Source organism: Chiloscyllium plagiosum, unplaced genomic scaffold (assembly GCF_037043375.1).
Source record: "Chiloscyllium plagiosum isolate Xiang-an unplaced genomic scaffold, Cpla_swu_hap1 HiC_scaffold_53X, whole genome shotgun sequence".
NCBI lineage: Eukaryota > Metazoa > Chordata > Chondrichthyes > Orectolobiformes > Hemiscylliidae > Chiloscyllium > Chiloscyllium plagiosum.
The window spans coordinates 18,504,424-18,529,189 of record NW_028270191.1 but is presented as its reverse complement, the minus strand read 5'-3'; the positions used below and the strand labels follow the sequence as shown (position 1 = coordinate 18,529,189).

The following is a 24,766-nucleotide window of genomic DNA, read 5'->3' as shown; positions in this document are numbered from 1 at the left end:
ATGCAGCCAAAGTACTTACCAGTTCCAGGCTCCGTGGAGCTGGAGGTACACAGATGCTCATTACCTGAAAAACACAAAAAACGCAAAGGTCCGATCATTTGGAAATCAATTAACAATAAGAATTAGCTGGACAACAAGCTCATCCTGCTTATTCCAACAATTCCACATATCATTTCATCCCAGATACTGAACATGAACAGAGCCATGGGAAATATCCCCACCCTAACCAGTTAGCAGTATGCGAGTGTTCTTGTGTAATTGACTCTGTCCTTGCAGTTAGTCCCTTACTGAGTCAGTACGGGAGTGTTCTTGGGAAGAAAATAAAACAGCTGAGTTTTGGGACACAAATTGAAAACATTACTTGCTGCTCATTTCCTTTCCTCTTCGCTGAAATATAGTCCCATGGGTGATGGGATCCCTTCCAGGATCTAACTCAACTCTGAGTGCAGGCAGTATGTAATGGCAGACTGCACTGCCCAGGCCATACCAGCCAAGCTTCACCCATCCTCACCCAATGTGAGCAGGAGCAGGAAGCCTGGCTCACCACTCCTCTTTAATCCATGACACCAATTGCAGTCATAAGACCTGTCACAACAAAGTCCTGAATGGATTTGAAATTCGGATCAGAATTTTAAAATTGCAGCATCACTTAACCAGGAATCACTGTAGGTCAGTGAGCACAAGGGTAAATAGGGGAGTGGAATTTGTAGCAAAGTTTTGGATGATGTCAAGTTTATGGAGGATAGAATGTGGGAGATCTGCCAGGAGTGCATTGGAATAGTCAGGCCGAGACATAAGAGAGGCATGAATAGGGGTTACAGTAGCAGATGAGCTCAGACAGGGATGATGTCGGGGAATATCAGGTGGTAAAAGATTACCTTTGTAAGGATGCGAGTATGAGATTGGAGCTCATTTCAGGGTCAAATGTGACGCCATTCAATCATAATTGCTACTGCATATGGTGGGCACACATGTGCTGATGCAATTTCCCTGCCATACATGATAGGTGGTACAAATGGAAACAATTATGTTGTGGCAATAGACCAACACGTGAAATTGTTAACTGTTTGAACAGCAGACTGAAGCAGCCCTATGACCTGATCCTGCCTAAAATCATGGGAGATTTTAAACTGAAATATCCAGGGATTGACACATTATATGTCCTGGTTCTGCTGATTTCCATTCATGTGGGCCCAGCCATTGCCACGGGATGAGTGGAAGTGACACGCCTGGTATTGACATTCCCTGGGAAAGCTCGACACATACAGGCCTTGGGTCTTTCTCCTTTCACCTGTACCTCTCCACTCTGCAATCCTTCCACCAAGGATCACCAGTATGGTGTGGAAAGTAAGGCCATGATGTCTGGGAACAAGGTTGAGAGATGTAGCCAGCAAGCCCACCAAAGAGCAAGCTGTTAGCCAAGAAACAACACCTTGGTGCCACCAAGCTTTTGGAGAGGACAAACAATCAATCACGACCCGCAGCATGTTACGTATGAAGGAAGCTGTCACTGCCTTCTTACAATTCCAAACATATTGGGGAGGGGGGGTGGGGGGAAGGTGGGGGGAGGTGTCAAAAGGCTGACTCCTGCTCCAAGGAAATACATCCATATGTAAAACAAAGTGTGACACCAGCACATAAGGAAACATTAGGTCGGATGCCCAAATGTTCAGTCAAAGACATCAGTTCTAAGGAGTATCTTAAAGGAGGAAAGTGAGGTAAAAAGAATGAGAGATTGAGGGAGGGAATTCTAGAGCCTGGGGTCTTGGCAACTGAAGGCATGGAGCAACTAAAATTGGGATGCTGAAGAGGCAAGAATCAGTGGAGTGCAGATATCTCAGAGGGTTATGGCTGGAGGAGATTCTAGACGTAGGGAGGAGCAAGCCATGGAGGTATTTGAAAACAAGGATGAAAAGTTTAAAATCAAGACATTGCATGACTGGAACCCAATGTGGGTCAGTCAGCATGAGGGAGATGGGGAATGGCATTAGGTGTGTCACTTGAGTCCAGCAGATATTTGGCTAGCCTCATGTGTATAGAGGGTAAAATGTGGAAGACCAGCCAAGAGTGCATTGTAATAGTTGAGTCTGGAAGTTTAAAAAAAGGCACAGACAAGGGTTTCAGCAATAAGCTGGATGGAGTGATATCACAGAGGTGGTGCAAATATACCACTAACTGACCTGGTACGGTCTGGGAATAAAACACCTGCTTGGAAATGACTGGGAGTGATGTTATTGTGGGGATGTTTAATGAAACTAGTTCAAATTCCTCTTCTGCTCGAAAGAGAGTAATAATTTAATGTGGGTTGATGCCTCTGCTAAAATAGCAACGAGACAACTTAATCTGAATGTTGTTTCTCACTGTAAAGGCAAATTGTTAAGAGTAGTGCGAGTTAGTCATTCTTTGCATTCAGAAAATTGGACATTTTGTTAACACACAATGTGCAGAAACAGGTCATTCAGCCCGACTATCCTGTGCCGGTGCTCATGTTCCACATAAGCTTCCACCCACATCACGTGAGCAAAACTCATCAGCAGGTCCTTCAATTCCTTACTTCCCAGATAATCACAGCCATGAATTTAGGTAAACCAGTGAAACAGTCAAAGGTTTCTGCATAGTCATTCAGGTGATACATGGGGTTAAACTTTGGAAAGAAACCTCTCTAAAAATGCTTATAAAGCTCGGTGGAATCACCTTAGGAAGAGGACCAGCAGAGTGCCATGGAGAGTCACTGGTGGCACAGAGTTTCTGGGTGGGAAGCAAAAGCATTGACCTCTGTTTAAAGACACCAGATGCAGAATTAAGCACCACATCTGAATCACTACCCTGGCTTCAAACTATATCGCTGTTCCTTCAGTATTGCTGGGTCAAACTCCTGCAACAGCCTACCAACAGCATTGTGGATCAACCTGCACCAAATGGACTGCAGCAGTCCAAGAAGGCAGAGTGGTGCTGGAAAAGCACAGCAGGTCAGGCAGCATCCGAGGAGCAGGAAAACCGATGTTTCGGGCAAAAGCCCTTCATCAGGAATAGAGGCAGAGTGCCTGCAGGGTGGAGAGATAAATGAGAGGAGGGTGGGGGTGGGGAGAAAGTAGCATAGAGTACAATCGGTGAGTGGGGGTGGGGATGGAGGTGCACCCGCACCAATCAACCCCACCGTCCTGTGGCCCAACATTTCAACTCCCCCTCCCACTCAGCCAAGGACATGGAGGTCCTGGGCCTCCTTCACCGCCGCTCCCTCACCACCCGACGCCTGGAGAAAGAACGCCTCATTTTCCGCCTCGGAACACTTCAACCCCAGAGCATCAATGTGGACTTCACCAGTTTCCTCATTTCCCCTTCCCCCATCTCGCCCTAGTTCTAAACTTCCAGCTCAGCACTGTCCCCATGACTTGTCCTACCTGCCTATCTTCTTTTCCACCTATCGACTCCACCCTCCTCTCTGACCTATCACCTTCATCCCCTCCCCCACTCACCCAATGTACTCTTTGCTACCTTCCCCCACCCTTCTCTCTGACATATCACCTCCATCCCTACCCCCATTCACCTATGGTACTCTATGCTACTTTCTCTCCACCCCCACCCTCCTCTCATTTATCTCTCCAGTCTGCCTCTATTCCTGAAGAAGGGCTTTTGCCCGAAACATCGATCTTCCTGCTCCTCGGATGCTGCCTGAACTGCTGTGCTTTTCCAGCAATACTCTAATCTAGAATCTGGATTCCAGCATCTGCAGCCCTTGTTTTTTACCTAGTCCAAGAAGGCAGCCTACCACCATCTTCTCAAGGACAATTCGGAAAGGGCAAGAAAAGCTAACCCAGCCAATGGCATCCACATCTCCTGAATTCATTTTCAAAAATTAAGAGCAGGCCAACATTCAAATTAATTTGGCACTTTTACTCAAACCATTGATTCAGGCATGATGTACCTCAAATATTTTTCTTCTTTTGGGCTGTCAACACTTTGATTTAATTCAATAGCTGCTGAGAAGTTTGACAGAATAAACACTTGTGTTCTGTTTATAGAACTTTGTCCTTCTATCTACAGGGCTTTAATAAAATGGAAATTAAACACAGACAGAGAGCTCTTTCAGCTAATTGTGTTATGTCTGATTCTCTCCACCTCACTTGACTTTCATATCATCATTGAAAGAAGACCCTTAAAAACTCCTGTCCAGGTCACTTTTGTTACCTCCAGAGTTGACGAATGCAATGTATAAAAACACATCTTCCACCCTCCAAAAACGTCCATTCAAAACTCTGCTGCTGTATCCTAACTGATACAGATTCTTGTTCACCCAGGACTGTGACCTAAAATTCCTAACTCTGTTTTCAAATCCTTCCATAGCCTCACTTCTCCCTATCTCTATAATCTCCCCTAGACCCATTTGCCTGCAGGGTATCTACGCTCCTCAAATTCTGGCCTCTTTAGCATCCCCAATTTTAATTGTTTCACCATTGGTGGATAACAAGGCCTGGTGTGTAGGGGCTGGGATAAGGACATGGGAGAAGGTGCCTCAAACCCTAAGATTGTTGAACTCGATATTGACCCCAGAAGGCTGTATAGTTCCCAAGTGGAAAATGAGGTGCTGTTCTTCCAGCTTGCACTGAGCCTTGCTGGAGTACTGCAGCAAGCCTGAGACAGAGATGTTGGCCAGGGAACAAGGTGGTGTGTTGAAGTGTCCTTACCCCAGCTCTCACACACCAGGCCTTGTTATCATGTGGTCTACTATTACACAGCACCCATCATTAGCCACTAATTGTCCATTGTTAGCTATTCATTCTCCTAGGCTGATCGTTATCCACTCCTTTGTCTGTCCAACGGTTCTTCTCTCTCTTTGGGCTCTATCTCTATCTATTACCTCAACCCCACCCCCACCCTATCTTCTGCATAAGAACAAACTTTTTCCTAGCTACTATCAGTTCTGAGGAAGGGTCACTGAACCTGAAATGTTAACTCTGATTCCTCTCCACAAACGCTGCCAGACCTGCTGAGCCTTTGCAGCTATTTCTGTTCTTGTTGTTGATTTCCAGCGTCTGTAGTTCTTCCAATTTTACCAAGATTATTGGGAGTAGGTGGCAATGTGGAATGAAAAAGAGGCCAGGGTCAGATCAGCCATGATCATATTGAATGACAGAGCACATTTTCGGGGGGGGGCGCAGTTCGCCTGCTCCTACTCCTATGTTTGTTTGTGTGTTTGTCCCTTCACTCTTGTGACACCCCCAAACATTGTACTTCATTTAATTTTGTCCTGTGAGTTGTACCGAATATGTTTCCTGGAAACACAAACCCCTCCAAAAACTAACAGTGAAATTAATTACGGTACATTTGTAAATTACAGGGACCTTCATTTCCAGGCCTCGAAACTTTACTTTTTATGTGAAATAAGAACTTCTCCAGGGGAAGGAATGAAAATCAATATTCCAGATTGAAATCATCAATTGCAGTTTGAGTTTGTTACCAGGCACAGAGATGCATATCTGTGATTTATAAAGCAGCAATTTCACTCAAGCTATGTCATGACAGCTGAACTCAAGAGAAACCAGGGAGTAATTAGTGCCTAAACTCATTCCAGCTCATTGTAATCCTCAATAATATATTAAGTAAATGGTTCAAGATTTTCTCCCCCAAGCAAAAAAAAATCCCTGAACCTTTTTTAATTCACTTATCAGTGGATGGTTTGGTAATAGGGTCATAAATATGCTCGTGACAAAACAGCTGAAAGGTTTATTTTGTTTTCTGTTTTACATTTGTTCCCAGTACTGCTGCTGCTAATCTCAACTGTCACTCACACTGACTTTCACCATGCAGGGTGACTTGAAGTTTATTGAACAATCATTACACAGTCATTAACTGCAAATTTCCATCTCTGCTGCATATTATTTTTTAAAATTCGTTTATGGGATGTGGGCATCACTGGCTTGGCCAGTATTTATTTCCCATCCTTAACTGCCGTGGAGAAGGTGGTGGTGAGCTGCCTTCTTGAAGCACCACAGTCCATCCTGTATAAGGACACCTACAATGCTACTGGGGAGGAAGTTCCAGGGTTTTGACCCAGTGAATGTGATAGAATGACAAATATATTTCCTGGTTAGGATAGTGTATGGCTTGGAGGGGATAGTGGTAGTATTACCATATGTTTGCTTCTTTTGTCTTCTTAGTTGGCAGAGGTCGCTGGTTTGGCAGGTGGTGTTGAAGGACCCTGGTACCTTGGTACATTGTTGTAGTGCATCTTGTATGTAGTATACACTGCTATCACTGTACACCAATGGTGGAGGGACAGAATATTTACGGTTAAAGTGCTTTAGTTCTTACAGAATAAAAGTACTTTAGGAGCAGCAGCAAGAATTCTCTCATCTTGATGGAGTTTCCACATCACACTGTAAACCATGAGACCAGTAGCTCTTATAACAGATATCAATAGCTGGACCTTCACTGAGTAATAAACAATAGTTCCTGGATGCTGCAGGGACAGCACGGTGGCTAAGTGGTTAGCACTGCTGCCTCACCTGATTCCAGCCTCAGAGGAGGGGTGATGCCTCGTGGTATTATTGCTGAACTGTTAATCCAGAGACCCAGGCAAGGTTTTGGGGACTTGGGTTTGAATCGTGACACAGTAGATGGTGGAATTTACATTCAGTATCTGGAATTCAGAGTCCAATGATGACCACGAATGCATTGTTGATTGTTGGAGAAATCCATCTAGTTCACTAATGTCCTTTAGGGAAGGAAATCCGCCATCTTTACCTGGTCTGGCCTACATGGGACTCCAGACCCACAGCAATGTGGCTGACTCTTAGCTGCCCTCATGGCAACAAGGGATAGTAATAAATGATGTCTGTTTGGAGTTTGCACATTCTCCCAGTCTCTGTGTGGGTTTCCTCCCACAGTCCAAGGATGTGCAGGTTAGGTGAATTAGCCATGGGAAATGATAAGGGGTGTCTGGGTGGGATGAGCTTTGGAGGGACTTAATGGGCTGAATGGCCTGCTTCCACACTGTAGGGAATCTATACATTTGAAAACCCACACTTTAAGCTTTAGTGCAATGATTCACCTGTAACATCCAATCCTTTAGCCCCATTGCAAGTGCTTTGTCTCTCTATTTTACTGGTCCTACCTCATAGAGTCATAGAGATGTACAGCACAGCAACAGACCCTTCGGTCCAACTCATCCATGCCGACCAGATATCCCAACCTAATCTAGTCCCATTTGCCAGCACCTGGCCCAAATCCCTCTAAACCCTTCCTATTCATATACCCATCCAGATGCCTTCTGAATGTTGTAAGTGTACCAGCCTGCACCACTTCCTCTGGCAGCTCATTCCATACATGTATCACCCTCTGGGTGAAAAAGTTGCTCCTAGGTCCCTTTTAAATCTTTCTCCTCTCACCCTAAACCTATGCCCTCTAGTTCTGGACTCTCCCACTCCAGGGAAAAGACCTTGTCTATTTATCCTATCCATGCCCCTCATGATTTTATTATCCTCTATAAGGTCACCCCTCAGCCTCCAATGCTCCAGTGAAATCAGCCCCACCCTATTCAGCTTCTCCCTATAGTTCAAACCCTCCAGCCCTGGCAACATCTTTGTAAATCTTTTCTCAACCCTTTCAAGATTCACAACATCTTTCCTACAGCAGGGAGACCAGAATTGCACACAATATTCCAAAAGTGGCCTAACCAATGTCCTGTACAACCACAACATGACCTCCCAACTCCCATGCTCAGTGCTCTGACTAATAAAGGAAAGCATAAAAAAACGTCCTCACTATCCCATCTACCTGCAACTCCACTTTCAAAGAACTATGAACCTGCACTCCAAGGTCTCTTCATTCAGCAACACTCCCCAGGACCTTACCATTCAGTGTGTAAGTCCTGCCCGGATTTGCCTTTCCTGACATTTATCTAAATTAAACTCCGAGTCTCCCATGAGGAACCTTGTCGAACGTCTTACTGAAGTCCATTTAGATCATGTCCACTGCTGCGCCCTCATCAATCCTCTTTGTTCATTCATCAAAAAACTCAATCTAGTTGGTGAGACATGATTTCCTACACACAAAGTCATGTTAACTATCCCTAATCAATCCTTGCCTTTCCAATTCCTCACTATCCTATCTACCTGTGACTCCACTTTCAAGGAGCTATGAACCTGCACTCCAAGGTCTCATTGTTCAGCAACACTCCCTAGGACCTTACCATTAAGTGTATAAGTCCTGCTAAGATTTGCTTTCCCAAGATGTAGCACCTCGCATTTATCTGAATTAAACTCCATCTGCCACTTCTCAGCCCATTGGCCTATCTGGTCAAGATCCTGTTGTAATCTGAGGTAACCATCATCGCTGTCCACTACACCTCCAATTTTGGTGTCATCTGCAAACTTACTAACTCTACCTCTTATGCTCGCATCCAAATCATTTATGCAAATGACAAAAAGTAGAGGACCCAGCACCAAAGAGACCTACAGGGCAACTTTTTCACACAGAGGGTGGTACGTGTATGGAATGAGCTGCCAGAGGAAGTGGTGGAGGCTGGTACAATTGCAACATTTAAGAGACATTTGGATGGGTATATGAATAGGAAGGGTTTGGAGAGATATGGGCCGGGTGCTGGCAGGTGGGACTAGATTGGGTTGGGATATCTGGTCGGCATGGACAGGTTGGACCGAAGGGTCTGTTTCCATGCTGTACATCTCTATGACTCGAAATACATGTAAACCCTGTCCCTCAGGATCCCCTCCAATAACCTGCCCACCACCAATGTCAGGCTCACTGGTTTATAGTTGCCTGGCCTTTCCTTACCTTACCCGTCAGCTCTTAATATAATCTAGTCAATTCTCTAACCTCTTTTCATCCTCTGCATTCTCACTGAAGGTTGTTTACCCACAGAGTGGTGAGGGTATGGTACTGTTCCACAGTCTGTGGTTATGGTCAATAGTATGGATTAATTTAAAAGGAATCTAGGTAAATACATTATAAAGAAAGGAATTGGATATGGCAGTAGCGTGCAATGTCTTGTGATTCTTGGGAGTTTGATATAATCACGCATTTAAACTCAAATGCTGGAGTTTCATCGATACCCAGACTGTAGTGCAGTAGTAAATAATGTGGCACTCTGGATATTTATGTTTACATATACGCAAGAACATACAGTTCCTCAATCACATTGGAATTAAAGAAGAATACAACAGGCTGAAGTGGGAGGGCCCTGTGCAGCACAGACATCAGCAGGAACCTGAAACAACGGATATCCTCAGCCCACTCTCCCTCAGCCTTTTCATGTTCCTGAACCAGCAGAGTGTTGACAGCCCAAACTTGTCACCACCTCATCATCACACGATACTCTGCCATCCTTTCTATTCCCTTTAACCTTGTCGTGTTGCATAGTGTGAGATCAGGGCACCTTCCTAAGCCTCTCAGGTTAAAAATAATACTGACTAGAAAGTATAGTCATTTTAATACTGGGCTCCTGATATTTAATAAAACTAAGATGTTGAGAAAGCTGGAAATCTTAAATAAAAACAGAAAATGATGGAAATAGATTCCCTACAGTGTGCAAGCAGACCATGAGGCCCCTCAAGTCCACACCGCCCCTCCGAAGAATATCCCACCCAGACCCACTTCCCAAGGTTGGTCCACCTAACCTGCACATCCTTGGACACTACGGTCAATTTAGCACAGCCAATCTAAATAATCTGCACATTTTTGGGCTTTGGGAGGAAACCACAGCACCCAGACACATAGAGAACATGCAGACTCCACACAAGACAGTCCCCCAAGGACGAAAGTGAACCCAGGTCCCTGGCACTATAAGGCAGCAATGCTAACCATTGAGCCACCATGCTGTCTACTCAGCTGGTCAGGCAGCATCAAGTCAAAATGTTAACTGTTCCTCACTGACCTAGTGAACCTTACTTCAATGTGAATGCAGTTGGTAGCCCCAAAATATGTGAAATGTTCTCGATTAATTCTTTCCAAATTTGACAGGCGTACAGTGTGTGCCCATGGTGGGATGGGGGTTGAGAAGGGAGCACTCTCACCTCTGAGTCAGAGGTTCTGGGTTCAATTCTCATTCCACACTGATGCTCTGTGGTAGCGCTGCACTAGCAGAGTTGCCATCTTTCAGGTGAGATGCTAAACTGAGGCCCCATCTGCCTGCTTCAGCAGATGTAAGAGATGTTATGATGTTATTTTAGAGGTTCACCAGGGAATTCTTCCTGGTGTCCTCACTGGTGTCCTCACCAATGTTTATCCCTCAATCAACGTGCTTGACAAAATATCTAGTCATTGTCACATTGCTGTTTGTCAGTGTTTGCTGTGCATAAACTGACTGCTGCTTTTCCTACATTACAATAGGGACCACACTTCAAAAAGTACTTCGAGAAAGGGAAAATACTATGGATGCTGGAGATCGGAAACAAACACAGAAAATGCTGCAGAAGCTCATCAGGTCTGGCAGTATTTATGGAGAGAGAAACAGAGATAACATTTCAAGTTTGTTATGACTGTTCTTTGGAACGCAGTCATATCGGACTTAAAACATTAACTCTGCTTTTCTCTCTCCACAGGTGCTGGCATACCTGCTGAGTTTCTCCAGCATTTTCTGTGTTTGTTTCAAAAGTACTTAGTTTGCTACAAAGTATATCTGTATGTTCTGAGGTTCTGAAACACTACAGAAATGCACCTTTCTCAATGAAGAGCATCCAAACTAGATGGTACTCTAACTCTGATCTCTGCTCTAAGATGATAACTAAGTTGCTGTTTTTATGACTACATGTGTCAGAACAGTGCACTGTCTAATACACTTGAAATGGCTACAATGGAAGACATGACTGACCACCTCAAGCAAACCCAGAGGTTACAGGCTGCAAATTAGCTCCTTGAATGGAGATTTTTACAATTAGCAGCATTTCCGTTTCACACTCCATGTTTCAGGTACTACATCACTTCAATTCCTCCCTGGCTAATGCACCAATTAGAGAGATGTTTCAATCAATCTAGGGCTCTGCCTCAGCTGCAGCAATGTTCAGGGGACACTGTCCATCAGGATGGATGTGAAGGGGAGGGTACAGATAAGATTTATGAAAATGGTTCCAGCAGTGAGAGGTTTCAGGTACATAGATAGATTTGAGAAGTTGGGATTGTTCCCCTGGAGACCAGAAAGGACTTGATAGAGATGTTCAAAGTCATGAGAGGTCTGGACAGAGTAGATAGGAAGAAACTGATCCTAACAGTAGAAGGATTGAGAACCAGAGGACAGTGATTTAAGATGAGAGGCACAAGAACCAAAGGCAACTTGAAGAAAAACTTCTTGCTTCACACAGTGACCGATTTGGATCTGGACTGCAATGCCTGAGAGTGTGGTGGAGGCAGATTCAATCGTGGATTTCAAAAGAGAATTGGATCATTACTTGGAGAGAAAAAGATTTCGGGCTCTGGGGAAAAGGTGGGAGAATGAACAATGTGAGTTGCAAGAGCCATCATGGGCTGACTGGCCTTCTTCTGTGCTGTAGTTACCATTGAGTATAATATATGATACTCCCAGTTGTGGGAGTGTCAGAGCTGAAGTTATATTAGACTAGTTTCCAAGCCTGGCTCTGCCTTTGATTTTCTCCACACAGGATAGCTGGTGCCTAATCTACCCCATATTCTTTACATTAGAGATCCAAACAATGTCCAAGTTCCCAAAATTGAGTTTATCATTGACTAGCTCATTGACCATTTTCATTGTTTCAAAGACCAAATTTTGTCCTTTGATTAACAGTTACCATGGCTTCATTCATATAATCAACTGCTCACCGACACCTACAGACATTTGCTTGAGCACCATTTTCTCATGTTTCATAGAATCATAGAATCCCTATAGTGTGGAAACAGGCCATTTGGCCCAACAAGTCCACACCAACCCTCCGAAGAGTAACCCACCCAGACCCACTCCCCTCCCCTATTGCTGTAGATTTACCCCTTACTAATGCACCTACACCTGCACATCCCTGAACACAATGGGCAATTTAGTAGAGCTAATTCACTTAACCTGCACATCTTTGGATTGTGGGAGGAAGCTGGTGCACCCGGAGGATGCTCATGCACACAGACAGTCACCCGAGGCTGGACCCAGGTCCCTGGTGCTGTGACTTGGTTTCTTGACTTGAGTTGGCTTTAACTGTGAGACAAATACGAATAGCCAGTGTACAGGACTGTGCTGTGCACTGAGCCTCATTGATGAAAGTAGCTATATTCAGCAAAGGTATTATGCTCTTCTCTATTACTCTCCCATGGAGCCTAATGCTTTCAGGTCACATTTGACTTCACTTAGGAGATATTCCCTATACTCAGCACCACCCTGAAATATTCGTTCACCTTGAGGTTTCCACAATTTATTGCTTTGGAGTGGCCAACTTGAGAACAAAAGTCCAGTCGTGGGGAAACTCTGTCCCTTTAAGCGACCAGCATTGTGAAACAAACTGCAGTGATGAACCGTCACCCGGAATTTAACCTGTGCCACTAACATGAAACAACAAGCGTGAAGGAGAATTTTATGTTGCTGGCCTCATTGTTGCTTTGTATCAAATAGTCCCTTCCTAGGTGGCATTCCTTCTTGTGTCTCTTATCATAAAGCCTATCTTATGGCTCTTTTACTTGAACAGTAGGGGACTCATTACGAGGAGCAAAGTTTTTGACAATCCAAAGTAAACTGCTCAGATGGAAGAACAATCGGATCACCAGACAGTAGGTAACCCCTCGTAAGTACTTTTCCCCACCAGCCCCGAAACTCCCCTACATGAGTGACTACATTATGGCTTTAAGAGGTGTATTTTGTCCTGTAGTTCTTTTTATGAAGAAAGATTGAGACAGAGGTATAGAGTGGTCTGCTCAAAGTCAATAAGGTATACAGCTTGTGAGGCCTTGGGTTTTTTAAAAAATTGGAACAATAGAAGCAGCCTGAACGGGTGGGGTCAAGCTCCCACAGACCCAGGATTTTAGTTTAGCTTTCAGTAACTATTGGGGTTGTGAAAGTTGCGACATCTCAAATCTGGAGTTCTCTCTCTCTGAGTTTTCTCTTGATATTCTTTCCTCCTGGACTGGAGAATTGCCTGTGAGACAATCTATTTTACTGAATTTATCTTTGCCAAGGGAATGTTTAGGGGATGTTAGTATCTTGCAATAGTTGCTGTTTAGTAGTTAAATAATCTCTTATTCTGTTAAAAATTCCAATAGTTAAGTTATTCCAATTCTTCTTTCTTTTGTGGAATTTTAACTTTAGGGCAAGAATAAAGTGTGTTTTGCTTCAAGTCTGGTAGTCTGACTGACTGGAACACAACGCCTTACATTTGCTTTTTAAAATAAGAAAAGGTGAGGGTCGAGGCTATCTCCTTGATGTGTCTGGGTGGGGTTTGGTCTGGTCCATAACATAGGTTGAGAGGCTGCTGATTCTAACTGCACAGTCTCAATGATTCCACCGGTTTTGTCTCTGTACAAATGAAGCTGTGACCTTCTAACATGGGCACTGACTCTTCTCAGGCAATCTCAGTAAGGCCTGGCTATTCTGAAGGTGTTTTCTAACAGCCAAGGGACCCTGCTGCGCCCAACCATGTGTCAGAGAACTGGTTGAAATTGAACCAAATGTGAGAATCAAGGTGTCCGTCAAGGTTAGGCCACTGAAACTGCAACCGTCGAAAGCAGAAGCACTTCCTCCTCTACTGCTGGGGTCAGCTGACCTGAAGTCACAGAATCTTACACCAAAAGATGAGGCCATTCAGTCCGCCAGTCCTTAGCTGGCTCTTTGAAATGGCTGTCAAATTTATTCCCACACCCCACTTTTTTTTCTCCTGTAATGCTGCAGATTCAAACTCTTTGAGAGTATGTCAGAAAATGCAGCTGCAGATTTCTCCATCAAACATCCCATTGACAGTGAATGTAAAGAACGATCAGTTAATCTGTAGCAGTGACTCCGGATCAGAGAGGAAGGTTGACCAAGACAAGCAATTTTCTTCGAATGTGTTTCCTGATTTGAAAAGCTGGAAACTACAGTTAGCTTGTGGTTCTGTGGGCAGCATTCTCCCCACCCCTTCCGCTAGGTTACACAGTTCCAGATCCTGTCCTTCTCTAGAGGTTTGAGCATAAAACTCAACACTATCACTACAGTGTGATACTGAGGATCTGCTTCACTGTCAGAGCGGATGTCCTTTGGATGAGATATTAAACCAAGGCCCAGTCTGCCATTTCAGATGGATGTCAAAGATCCACAGTATGATTTAAAGAACAGGAGGGAAGTTCTCCCAGAGCCCTGCCAATATTTACCCCTCAATCATCATCACAAGAAGCAGATAGTTTGGGACTTCTTCATATTGGCTGTGACATTTTCTATATTAATCAGAAGGCGGCTATTTGATCCATCACATCTCCGCAAGCTCACTGATCAGTTTGACTTCATACCAATCTCTGGGCTTTTCCCCATAATCCTGCCTAATGGATGATTGTTTAAATAGGAACAACACCCTCTGAATGCCTCAATTGAACCTGTCTCCATCATACTTACAAGCAGAGTATTCTAGACCCAAACTACTCGCTGTATAAAAAAAGTTCTTTACCAAAACACTATCCATGTTCTTCACACCGAAGTTTATCACTTCACAATTCTCTGCACTGAACTTTATCTGCCACTATCTCTACCAGTTTGTCAATGTCCTTTTGAACTCCTATACTGCCCTTCTCACAATTTACAGTTTTCCCAAGTTGTGTGTCAGCCACAAACTTTGAAACTGTCCTCTGCATACCAAGATCTAGATCATTTATATGTATCTGGAAAAGCAAGTGTCTAATACTGACCCTGGGGAACTCTACTAATAAGCTTCCCCTCACCTGAAAAATATCCATGAATCATTATGCTCAGTTTCCCATCCTGAGCTATGTTCCCTATCCCTTATATTCCATGACCTATAACTTTCCTCACAAACCTGTTGCACTGTATCAAGTGCTTTTCAGGAGTCTATGTACACCACATCAATGGCCTTGCCCTCATTAACCATCTCTGTACCCTGTTTTACAAAAAAAACTCCAGTTAGTTAATTAGACACAATTTTCTCTAACAATTTCATGTTGATCTTCGAATCGATCCACACTTTTCCATGTCACTCTTAATCAATACCAAATAATTGATTCTGGAAGCTTTCTATCACTGACATTAAACCAACGGATCTGAAATCTCTGGGCTCATTGTTATCACCTTTCTTGAACAAGAGCATAAAATTTACAATTCTCCAGTCCTCCACTATCACCCAACTCCAGGGAAGATTGAAAGATTGTCAGTGCCTCTGGAATTTCCACACTTGTTTTTTTCTACATCCTTGGATGCATTTCATCCTGACCTGGTGCCTTATCATCTTTAAATATTGACATCTTATTAAATACCTCCTCCTTATCAATTTTAAGCCCTATACCTGTCATAAGCACATTTTTCTTTTTCAGATTTATTTCTATCTCTCGATTTGATTGACTTACCCTGCCCTTTTGAGGGGAATATATCATCGACTGTGCCCAAACCATTTCTCTGATGGTTTATTATTCTACAGCTGTTTTTGATGTCAGTCTTTGCTTTCGGTTCATCTGGCCAAGCTTTGTTCATGCTCCACTGAAGGTGGCTCTCTGCCAGCTGATTATTCTTACACTGGATTGATCAGGACCATCTCCCCAATCCTACCTATGTCATTAGTATCAATGTGGATCATGACCGCTGGCTGTTCAGTCTCCTCCAGAAAACATTCCTGCAACCATTTTGTGACAACTTTGAGCCAAGCATCAAGGAGACAACACACCAGAGAGTCAAGTCAACAGCTGCAAAAACACCTGTGTGTTCCCTTAAGTAAAGAATCCTCCCCATCGGTACTGCCCTTTTGCTCTTCTCCCCTTCCTGTATAGCTGAGCCACCACTTGTGGCACTCCTCCGACTATCCATCACCCATATTCAGAACAGAAACCCAGTTAGTGAGCCGGACCTCTGGAGACTCCTGCACTGCCTGTCTGTTTCTCCTGGACTGTCTGACGGCCACTCGTTCCTTATCTGCTTGTGTCTAACTTACAATGTGACCACCTCTCTAAATGTGCTATCCATGCAGTTCTCTGCCTCAGGGATGCACCACCATGACTTCAGTTGCTGCACAATAGGAACTACACTTCAAAAGTACTCCATTGGCTGTAAAGCACCTTGAGACAATGTCAAAGGTGGTATAGAAATGTAGTCTTTTTCTCATTCACAGAATGTGCACGTCGCTGGGTCAGCATTTATTACCCATCCCTAATTGCTCAGAGGGTAGTTTAAGAGTCAACCACATTGCTGTAGGTCTGGAGTCACATTGGCTATACCAGGTAGGACTGGTAGATTTCCTTCCCTAAAGGATGTTAATGAACCAGATGGGCTTTTCGGACAATTGACAATGGTCTCATGGTCACCATTCAAATGGTGAGTAAGGGTTAAAACGATAGAAGTAGCCTGGTATTCTGGTTACTAGTTCAGTGACAGTACCACTAACTACACCATCACCTCCCCTTTAACATTTAACATAAGACATTCCTTTTTCTGCTGTTTTAACTGTGCCAACTGTCAGTGTATTTTATCCTTATTGTACTTGAAGTTTCGTCTGTGAGGCCAGAAGACGATTGGCTTCTCACGGGACGAATAAACAATCTATGGCTTTCACATTTCTTGATTTACTTTATCATTTGAGTTGTTTTCAACCTTTTCCAGGAGCCTTGTAGTGGGCTTCAGACCCTCATCAAAAGTCTTTCTGAGAAAGACTGGCTTGCTCAACGACTCATCGTCAAAACAACCCCGATTGAGGTGTTTTTGACACATTGCTTGAGAGCATGATATCTGACAAAAAAAAACACCAGTGATTGAACAAAGTCAAAATAACAGATGGTGAGGGATTAATTGCAGAAATGCATGTGGGCTTTTGCTGCTTTTGGGCAAGTGTATGCATGCCAAGACCAGTAAAGGGTCCGCTGAACGTGTGTAATCAATCTTTGACTGTCGGTTAATCTGCTTAATACGTGCAAGGCATGATTTCTTCTTGCTTTGCGGTGATGGCAAACAGCGACAGCTAAGGGGTTAGAGAAAGAAATGTTTAAAAACTGCAGATGCTGAAATTCAAAGTAGCCAAACAAGAGGCTGAAAGAACACAGCAAGCCAGCAGCATCAGGAGGTGGAGAAGTCAACGTTTCAGGTATAACCCTTCTTCAGAACGAGATGAAGGGGTATGGGGAGGTACATATAAAGGTGTGGGAGGGGGTGGTCAGGAGTGGGGGGGGAAGGAGTGGGGAGAGTAGCACAATGGTGAGGTAGTGATAGGTGAACACAAGTAATGGGTATGACCTGGTTGGTCAATGGGAGGGATGAATCCAGTTGGTAGCTGTAAGGAAGGGTCGATAAATGGAATGGAAGGGAGGAGGCGGGGTTGGAAAGAGAGCCAGGGGATGGGTGGGAAGGTTATTTGAAATTTGAGAACTCTATGTTAAGTCCTCCAGGCTGTAGGCTGCCCAGGTGGAAGGTGAGGTGTTGTTCCTCCAATTTGGGGTCTGATTCATTGCGGCAATGGAGGAGGCTGAGGATGGACATGTTGAAGGGGAAGTGGGAGGGGGAATTGAAATGAGTGGTGACTAGGAGGTCAGGCTGACCATTTTGGGCCTGGCAAAGATACTCAGTGAAATGGACACCTTGTCTACGTTTGGTCTCCCCGATGTAGAGAAGACCACATCAGGAGCACTGGAAGCAGTAGATTAGGTTGGAGGAGATGCAGGTGAACTTTGGTATGCTTTCCTTTATTAGTCAGAGTATTGAGTACAGGAGTTGGGAGGTCATGTTGCTGCTGTACACGACATTGGTTAGACCACTTGTTGGAATATTGCGTGCAATTCTGGTCTCCTTCCTATTGGAAAGATGTTGTGAAACTTGAAAGAGTTCAGAAAAGACTTACAAGGATGTTGCCAGGGTTGGAGGATTTGAGCTATAGCGAGAGGCTGAACAGGCTGGGGCTGTTTTCCCTGGAGCATCGGAGGCTGAGGGGTGACCTTATAGAGGTTTATAAAATCATGAGGGGGCATGGATAGGATAAATAGACAAAGTATTTTCCCTGGGGTGGGAGAGTCCAGAACTAGAGGGCATAGGTTTAGGGTGAGAGGGGAAAGATACAAAGGAGACTTAAGGGGTGGCTTTTTCACACAGAGGATGGTACGTGTATGGAATGAGCTGCCAGAGGAAGTGGTGGAGGCTGGTACAATTACAACATTTAAAAGGCATTTGGATGGGTATATGAATAGGAAGGGTTTGGAGGGATATGGGCCGGGTGCTGGCAGGTGGGACTGGATTGGTTTGGGATATCTGGTCGGCATGGACAGGTTAGACTGAAGGGTCTGTATCCGTGCTGTAATCTCTATGACTTTATGTTGAAAGGGAGTGTGGCATGAACCAAAGAGTGGCAAAGGCAACAGTCCTTGCGGACAGCAAAAAGGAGTAGGGAGGGGAAGATGTTCTGGGTAGTGGGGTCTAGTTGGAGTGGGCGGCAGTGCTTGAAGATGATACGTTGGATGCGGAGGCTGATGGGGTGGAAAGTGAGGACAAATGGGACCCTATCTTTATTTTGTTTGGTGGGGGGTTGGGGGGAATATATAGCAGTGCAGCGGGGAATGGAGAAGGTGCGGTGGAGGGCTGTCAGGATGATAGAGAGGGGTACCAACCAGGTCGTACCCAGTACCTATGTTCACCTATCATTATCTCACCATTCTGCTACTCTCCCCACTCTACTCCCCACTCCCCATCCCTCTCTTTATCTATAGTTCTCCTTACCCCACATCTAGTCCTGAAGAAGGGTTATACCCGAAACGTCGACTTCCCCACCTTCTGATGCTGCCTGGCTTTGTGTGTTCTTCCAGCCTCCTGTTTGTCTACAAGGGGTTAGAGAAGCCTGCGCTGTAAGAGGAGACGTGCTCGGTGAAACAACGAGGAAGCAGAGGATATCAATGAGTGTGGAAGTAGGGACAAAATAACCAAAATAAACTTAAATCAGCCATTTTGAAGCAGTGTTTCTGAAGTTGCATGTGTGCACTTTTTGGAGAGGTCAGCTTTCCTTTTTTTAGGTAGGACATAGTGGGAGCATGGCAGTAATCGTAAGCACTTTCTTTTTCATCTGCCTACAGGAACCATCCCTCCAAGTGCCATTTGGGGTTCCGTATGCATCGGATTTTCCAACTTGCCTCCAAGAGCTGGGTGAGTGGGCTGTGGCCCACACACAGAAACTGCACACTCAAGTAAGTCATGTGGATTTCCTCAGTGGCTCAGTTTGGAGACACAGGTTTCTGACGACAGTCAACCCAGCTTGTTGCTGTTAAGTCCTGGATTGAGATATGAACCAACAGTCTTCAGACTCAGAGGCAAGAGCACTTTCCACTGAGCCAGGAATCTGTAAGCTACTTTGTGAAGTCAATTCAATTAACTCTTCGTAATAATAAAAGCAAAACACCAAAAATGCCAGAAATCTGAAATAAACGGAAAATGCTGGAAAAACTTAGCAGGTCTGGCAGCAACTGTGGAGACAGAACAGAGTTAAGGCTTCAAAGTTCAATATGATTCTTCTTTGGAACTGAAACTAATTGTTCACGTTGTCAAATAGTGTATTATTTTGTCAATAATGGATATTTTTTATAATCTCCTTCATCTTGCTGACAAAGTCTGGCCACAAACCTTTTTGAAAACTGCTGTTTTAAGCAGATTTGCCTTGCCCTAACCCCAGCTTTGCCTGGTGGCTGCTTGCACCTGAATCATTACTTCAGAAACCATCCTTAGCTGCTGGTTATCTGTGCATGATATGGCACATCTTTTACATCTCTTCCCTTCGACTCACCCTTCTTTTCTTCTCAGCTTGGTTGGAATTCTCATCATCCAATCAGTTTGTTATTTAACATCGTATTCAAGAAGAACGGATACTCAAATAATACAGTGCGTAGATTCCTCAAGAACAAACCACGACAAGCAGACCAAACACAGCCAGAAACCCTAACCACCTTACCATACACCAAAGAAGTTTCAGAAATGACAGCCAGACTACTAAGACCCCTCGGAATCCTAGTAGCACACAAACCCACCAACACTCTCAAAAACTAACAAACTTAAAAGACCCAGTACAACCCATGGACAAAACCAACGTCATCTACAAAATTCCATGCACGGACTGCCACAAACACTACGTAGGACAAACAGGAAGAAAGTTAACCACCAGGATACACGAACACCAGCTAGCCACAAAAAGACACAACCCTCTCTCCCTCGTAGCCCTACATACAGATGAAAAAAAACACCATTTCAACTGGGACAACACATCTATCCTGGGACAGGCTATGCAAAGACATGCCAGAGAATTCCTAGAGGCCTGGCACTCCAACTACAACGCCATAAACAAACACATAGATCTCGATACCATCTATCAACCCCTCAGAAAATGAACAGGAAATGACATCACCACAAACCCCAGGAACCCCATCCAGGAGAAAGATATAAATAGAAAGCAGGAGACAACCGCTTCGCTTCACTTGGAGGTCGCCACTGATGATGTTACTGAGCCAGGTAATGAAACGTCTGGATATCAAACCTGCAGCTCAGCGAGCAAACCTACACCCTAAACCTCAACCTGAGCTACAAACCTTGCTTAACATCGTTGCCAGAGAAAATAATGAGGAGATTTGAATCCTGCCAGCAGAAAACCACTCAGTGCCCAATGACGTGACTACAGTTTAGGACAACCTGCTAAGTAATGAGACTGCCTGTCTGTGACTCCAACCCCTGGTGTTGTTTACATAAGCTCACCAGCAGGCAGCTTTTGCCCAGAGTGACCAATATAGGCTGATATAGGCACACGTTGGGAATGATAATTGCTGTGCTGGCCTGTGGTTGCTGTCAAAGAGATTTCAGGCCTAGGTGACTTCAAGTCACAGTACTCATTCCATGCTTGGACTCAGGAGTAATCCGGCATGATGTTTGGACTCATACAGCAAGAGCAGAATTTGTAACTCAACCTCGTACATCTCCTTAATGTAAGTCAACGTCTGAACACCCTTGGAATATATAACAGTCATACAGAGATGGCCGACTTACAGTACTACTGGATCTCCCAAGACAGTGTTCACAAATAACAACAACTTATATTTACATAGCATCTTTAACATGAAGAAATGTCCCGAACCAGTTCGCAGGAGCATTATAAAACACAGTCTGATACACAACAGGCGACTTAAAGGCCTGGTCAAACAAGTTTAAGGATTGTTTTAAAGGAACAGAGAGAGGGAAATAGGCAGAGGGGTATCGAGAGGGAATTCCAGAGCTTCGGTCCAAAGCAGCTGAAGGAGCAGCCGCCAACTGTACAGCAGTTAAAGTTGGGAATGCATGACAGGCCAGAATTAGAAGTGCGCAGATATCTCAGAGGGTTGTGGGGCTGGAGGAATTGAGAGATGGTCGAGGCCATGAAGGGATTTGGAAACAAGGATGAGAATTTTAAAGTCAAAATGTTGCTTGACTGGGATCCAAAATAGACTACGAGCACAGGGGTGATGGGAAGTATATTCAATACAGAGGGCAGGCAGTGACTTGGGACAGGCAGTGCTGAGGTCAAGTTGTCCTCTCTAGGGACAAAGGGACAGGATGAAAGAGCAGTGGCTCATTTTACGATGCTACAAAGTGCTATAGAATGCAAGTTGATCCTGTTCACCCAGCACATACTCAGTGGACTGCTGTGTTAACTGCATGCTTGTTATCACATGCTCAATTATTCACCAAGTTGTTCACATTCAACCGAATTACCCACGGGAGCTGGAATGGGCAGAATTTCCAAAAAACTTTGGAGATTTTTTGAACAAGAAGTTCATTTAAAATCCATACTGTAGAAAAACATGAGGATTCCTGAGTTTCTGCCAATTTCCATTATGCAAAAGGAGGGCCAGATCAGTGTCACACAGCACAATACATGCCTTGCTCATGCATTCCCTTGCATCTCATTCTTCTCTCAGCCCCACACCCACCCTATTCACACACTCCAGAAGCTTGACAGTATCCAGACCATATTCAACATACACTCCTTTGGTCACTGTAGCAACAGTATATACCAGCCACAGGACACACAGGAGCAACTTACCGAGGCTCCTCAGACATCACCTTCCAAATCCATGATCTCTACCACCTAGAAGGACAAAGGCCACAGATACATGGGAACACCACCAAGCTCCCCCTCCAAGCCTCACACCATCTTTATTTGAAAATACATTACCATTCCTTCAGTATCACTGTGTCAAAATACTGGAACTCTTTCCCTAAAGGCATTTGTGAGCATACCTACACCAAATTGACTGGAGTGGATCAAGAAGGTAGTTATTCGGTATTCTGTTCTCTTTTGTTTGTGTTTCATCCAGCAATCTTGGAAATAAATTCAGTTTTGTTTAAAATTAAGTGGTTTGACCAGCTGCATCCCTCCTGAAATATCTGCGTTACACCTACGTAAAATAACTAGCAAAGCTGGGTCTGGGCTATTTTCTTGAAATGTTTTGAGGGGATCTGGCCTGGTCCATAACACAGCCAAACCCATGAAAGACTAAAAGACCACCCTTCCCCTAACTTAGTTACACCTGCTCACTCTCTTCCCCATTAATAGATGTGCACCATACCTGTTTGCACTTTGACATAACAACACAGCATTTTAATTTCTATTAATATTTTTCAGGGAAATTTTCTGTGAACGAAAACTGAGAAACATCAGGTCCAAGAAATGACATTTTCTTACAGCATGTGCATCAAGTACTGCAAGGGCAGGTTCAGTACAGATAGCAAATCACCTTCCATTTTATCAAAAAAAAGAACATCTTGAACTTTTACGCTTTACACACCAGCGATCCTTCAATCCTCACTGTGTAATATTGCCAATTTGATGTCAGTTTTATCACATATTGCTGTGTCGTGGGCACTCATCCAGATGGAACTGAATCCTGGCCATCAATGAAAAGAGAAGACTTCCAACCTATGAGACTCAGCAAGATTTGATATAAATCTAGGTAGCCAAAGTGAAAGAACAGTGTAAATCACTTCTGTGTTTACCAGTCGCTTTCTCCTAATCCCTCATCCCGGAGCTTTAATGAAGCATTCCATTCAACAAATTAAACTCCTGATTTATTCCCGTTTAAGTTGTCTCTGTGGTGCTGCACACTGACAGACAAATTCTGGGTAGTTTGATCCATTATCGCTGCAGTCAAATTTAAGGCACATCATTCAATTACTGAAACATTTTTCTCAATATATTGTAATATGACTGGCACAATAAAGTTTGGGACCAAACTAAGTTTTGTAATGAACCGAAACATAGAAGTGCACCTTGTAGCAGTTAAGCAGCAGCTACACAGAGCCCTGTTAGAACACACTTGGAGTCACTGTGGGCAATTCTAGGCACCACACCTTAGGTAGAACATATCAACCTTGGAGGGAGTGCAGTGTAGATTTTCCAGGATGATATCTGGACTCCGGAGGTTACATTACAAGGATAGATTACCCAAGCTGGGTTTTATTTCCTGGAATTTAGAAGGTTAAAGAATGATTTGATTGGTGTTTCCAAGTTAAGTCATGAGACGTTTGGACACAGATTTCAGGTAATTGGCAAAAGAAGCAATGAGGAGAAGCCTTTTCACACAGGGATTGGTTAAAATCTGGAAGGCACTGCCTGACAGTGTGGTGGAGGCAGATTCAATCAACACATTCAAGTGAGAATTGGATCATTTGAAAAGGAAGAAAGTGCAGAGTTACAGGGAAAAGGTGGGGAAATGGTAATAATGGAGAGTGTTGTCAGAAACACAATGGCCTGAAGGGCCTCCTTCTGTGATTCTGGGGAATCGATCGGTTCGATGGAGAGAAACTATTTCTGCTGGTGAAGGAGAGGACCGGGTGGAGGCACAGTTTAAAAATTAACGCCAGACCTTTCAGAAATGAAATTTGGAAAACACTTCATGTAAAGAATGAAGGGATTTTTACCCATTTAACACCCCCACTCACCCATCCCAATCCCACCCAACTGGCCATGTTCAAATTCTCCCCATGACATCTATCCTGTTTTATTAAGTACATGGTTCTAACTTTTACACATTGTTCTGCTATTCAATTTCTCATGTACAGGTAACTGGTTCGATATCTCTTTTGCTTGTATTTGTCGAGGTTTTTCAAGAGTTATTGAATGTTCATTTGTACCATCTGAAGCTCAGTTTAAAAGAAAAGGTATTATATATGGTTTTAATCTGGCCTTGTGTCTTTTTCATGTGCAAGAACAAAACCTCTCTGCACAACATGCTGCAGAGCTAAAGGACTACAATAAATTACAACACTTATTTCATCAATTTATGATCTCTGCTGGCTGCAAAACATCTCGTCAGTGGCTCTACAGCTCCAAAGGAAAGACCCAGAGCTTAAAAACCATTTGTCAGCCCAAAAGAAACAACATTGTGGTTTGCTGCAAGATTACAGTGGAAATTCACTTGCAATGAACTCTTCAATGTTGGGAAACTTGTTTTGGAGTGAAAAATGCTTGGGCTTCAATCCAATTGCCATGGGAAAGTACAGTTACCCACTTAAGAGTAAAAATCTATATTTCCATTGTTTTCTGACAAAGAACAGTGAACCTTTGGAACACTTGATGGAACACAGCAAAGTATTTCATCTGGGAAGGAGAAAGCAGAAATAGTGCACATGGTTCCATCTCTT

General features: G+C 43.9%; 1 protein-coding gene across 6 annotated transcripts in view; it reads right to left on the bottom strand.

Annotated features, from left to right (window-relative positions):
* Positions 1 to 24,766, bottom strand: part of LOC122543325 (tensin-2-like) — a 273,742-nt gene that overhangs the window by 106,839 nt on the left and 142,137 nt on the right. For all 6 annotated transcript variants that reach the window (XM_043681852.2, XM_043681854.2, XM_043681853.2 and 3 more), the window contains one exon: positions 20 to 64. In XM_043681852.2, the coding sequence (XP_043537787.2) occupies positions 20 to 64 (45 nt within the window). The remainder of the gene's footprint in view (positions 1 to 19; positions 65 to 24,766) is intronic.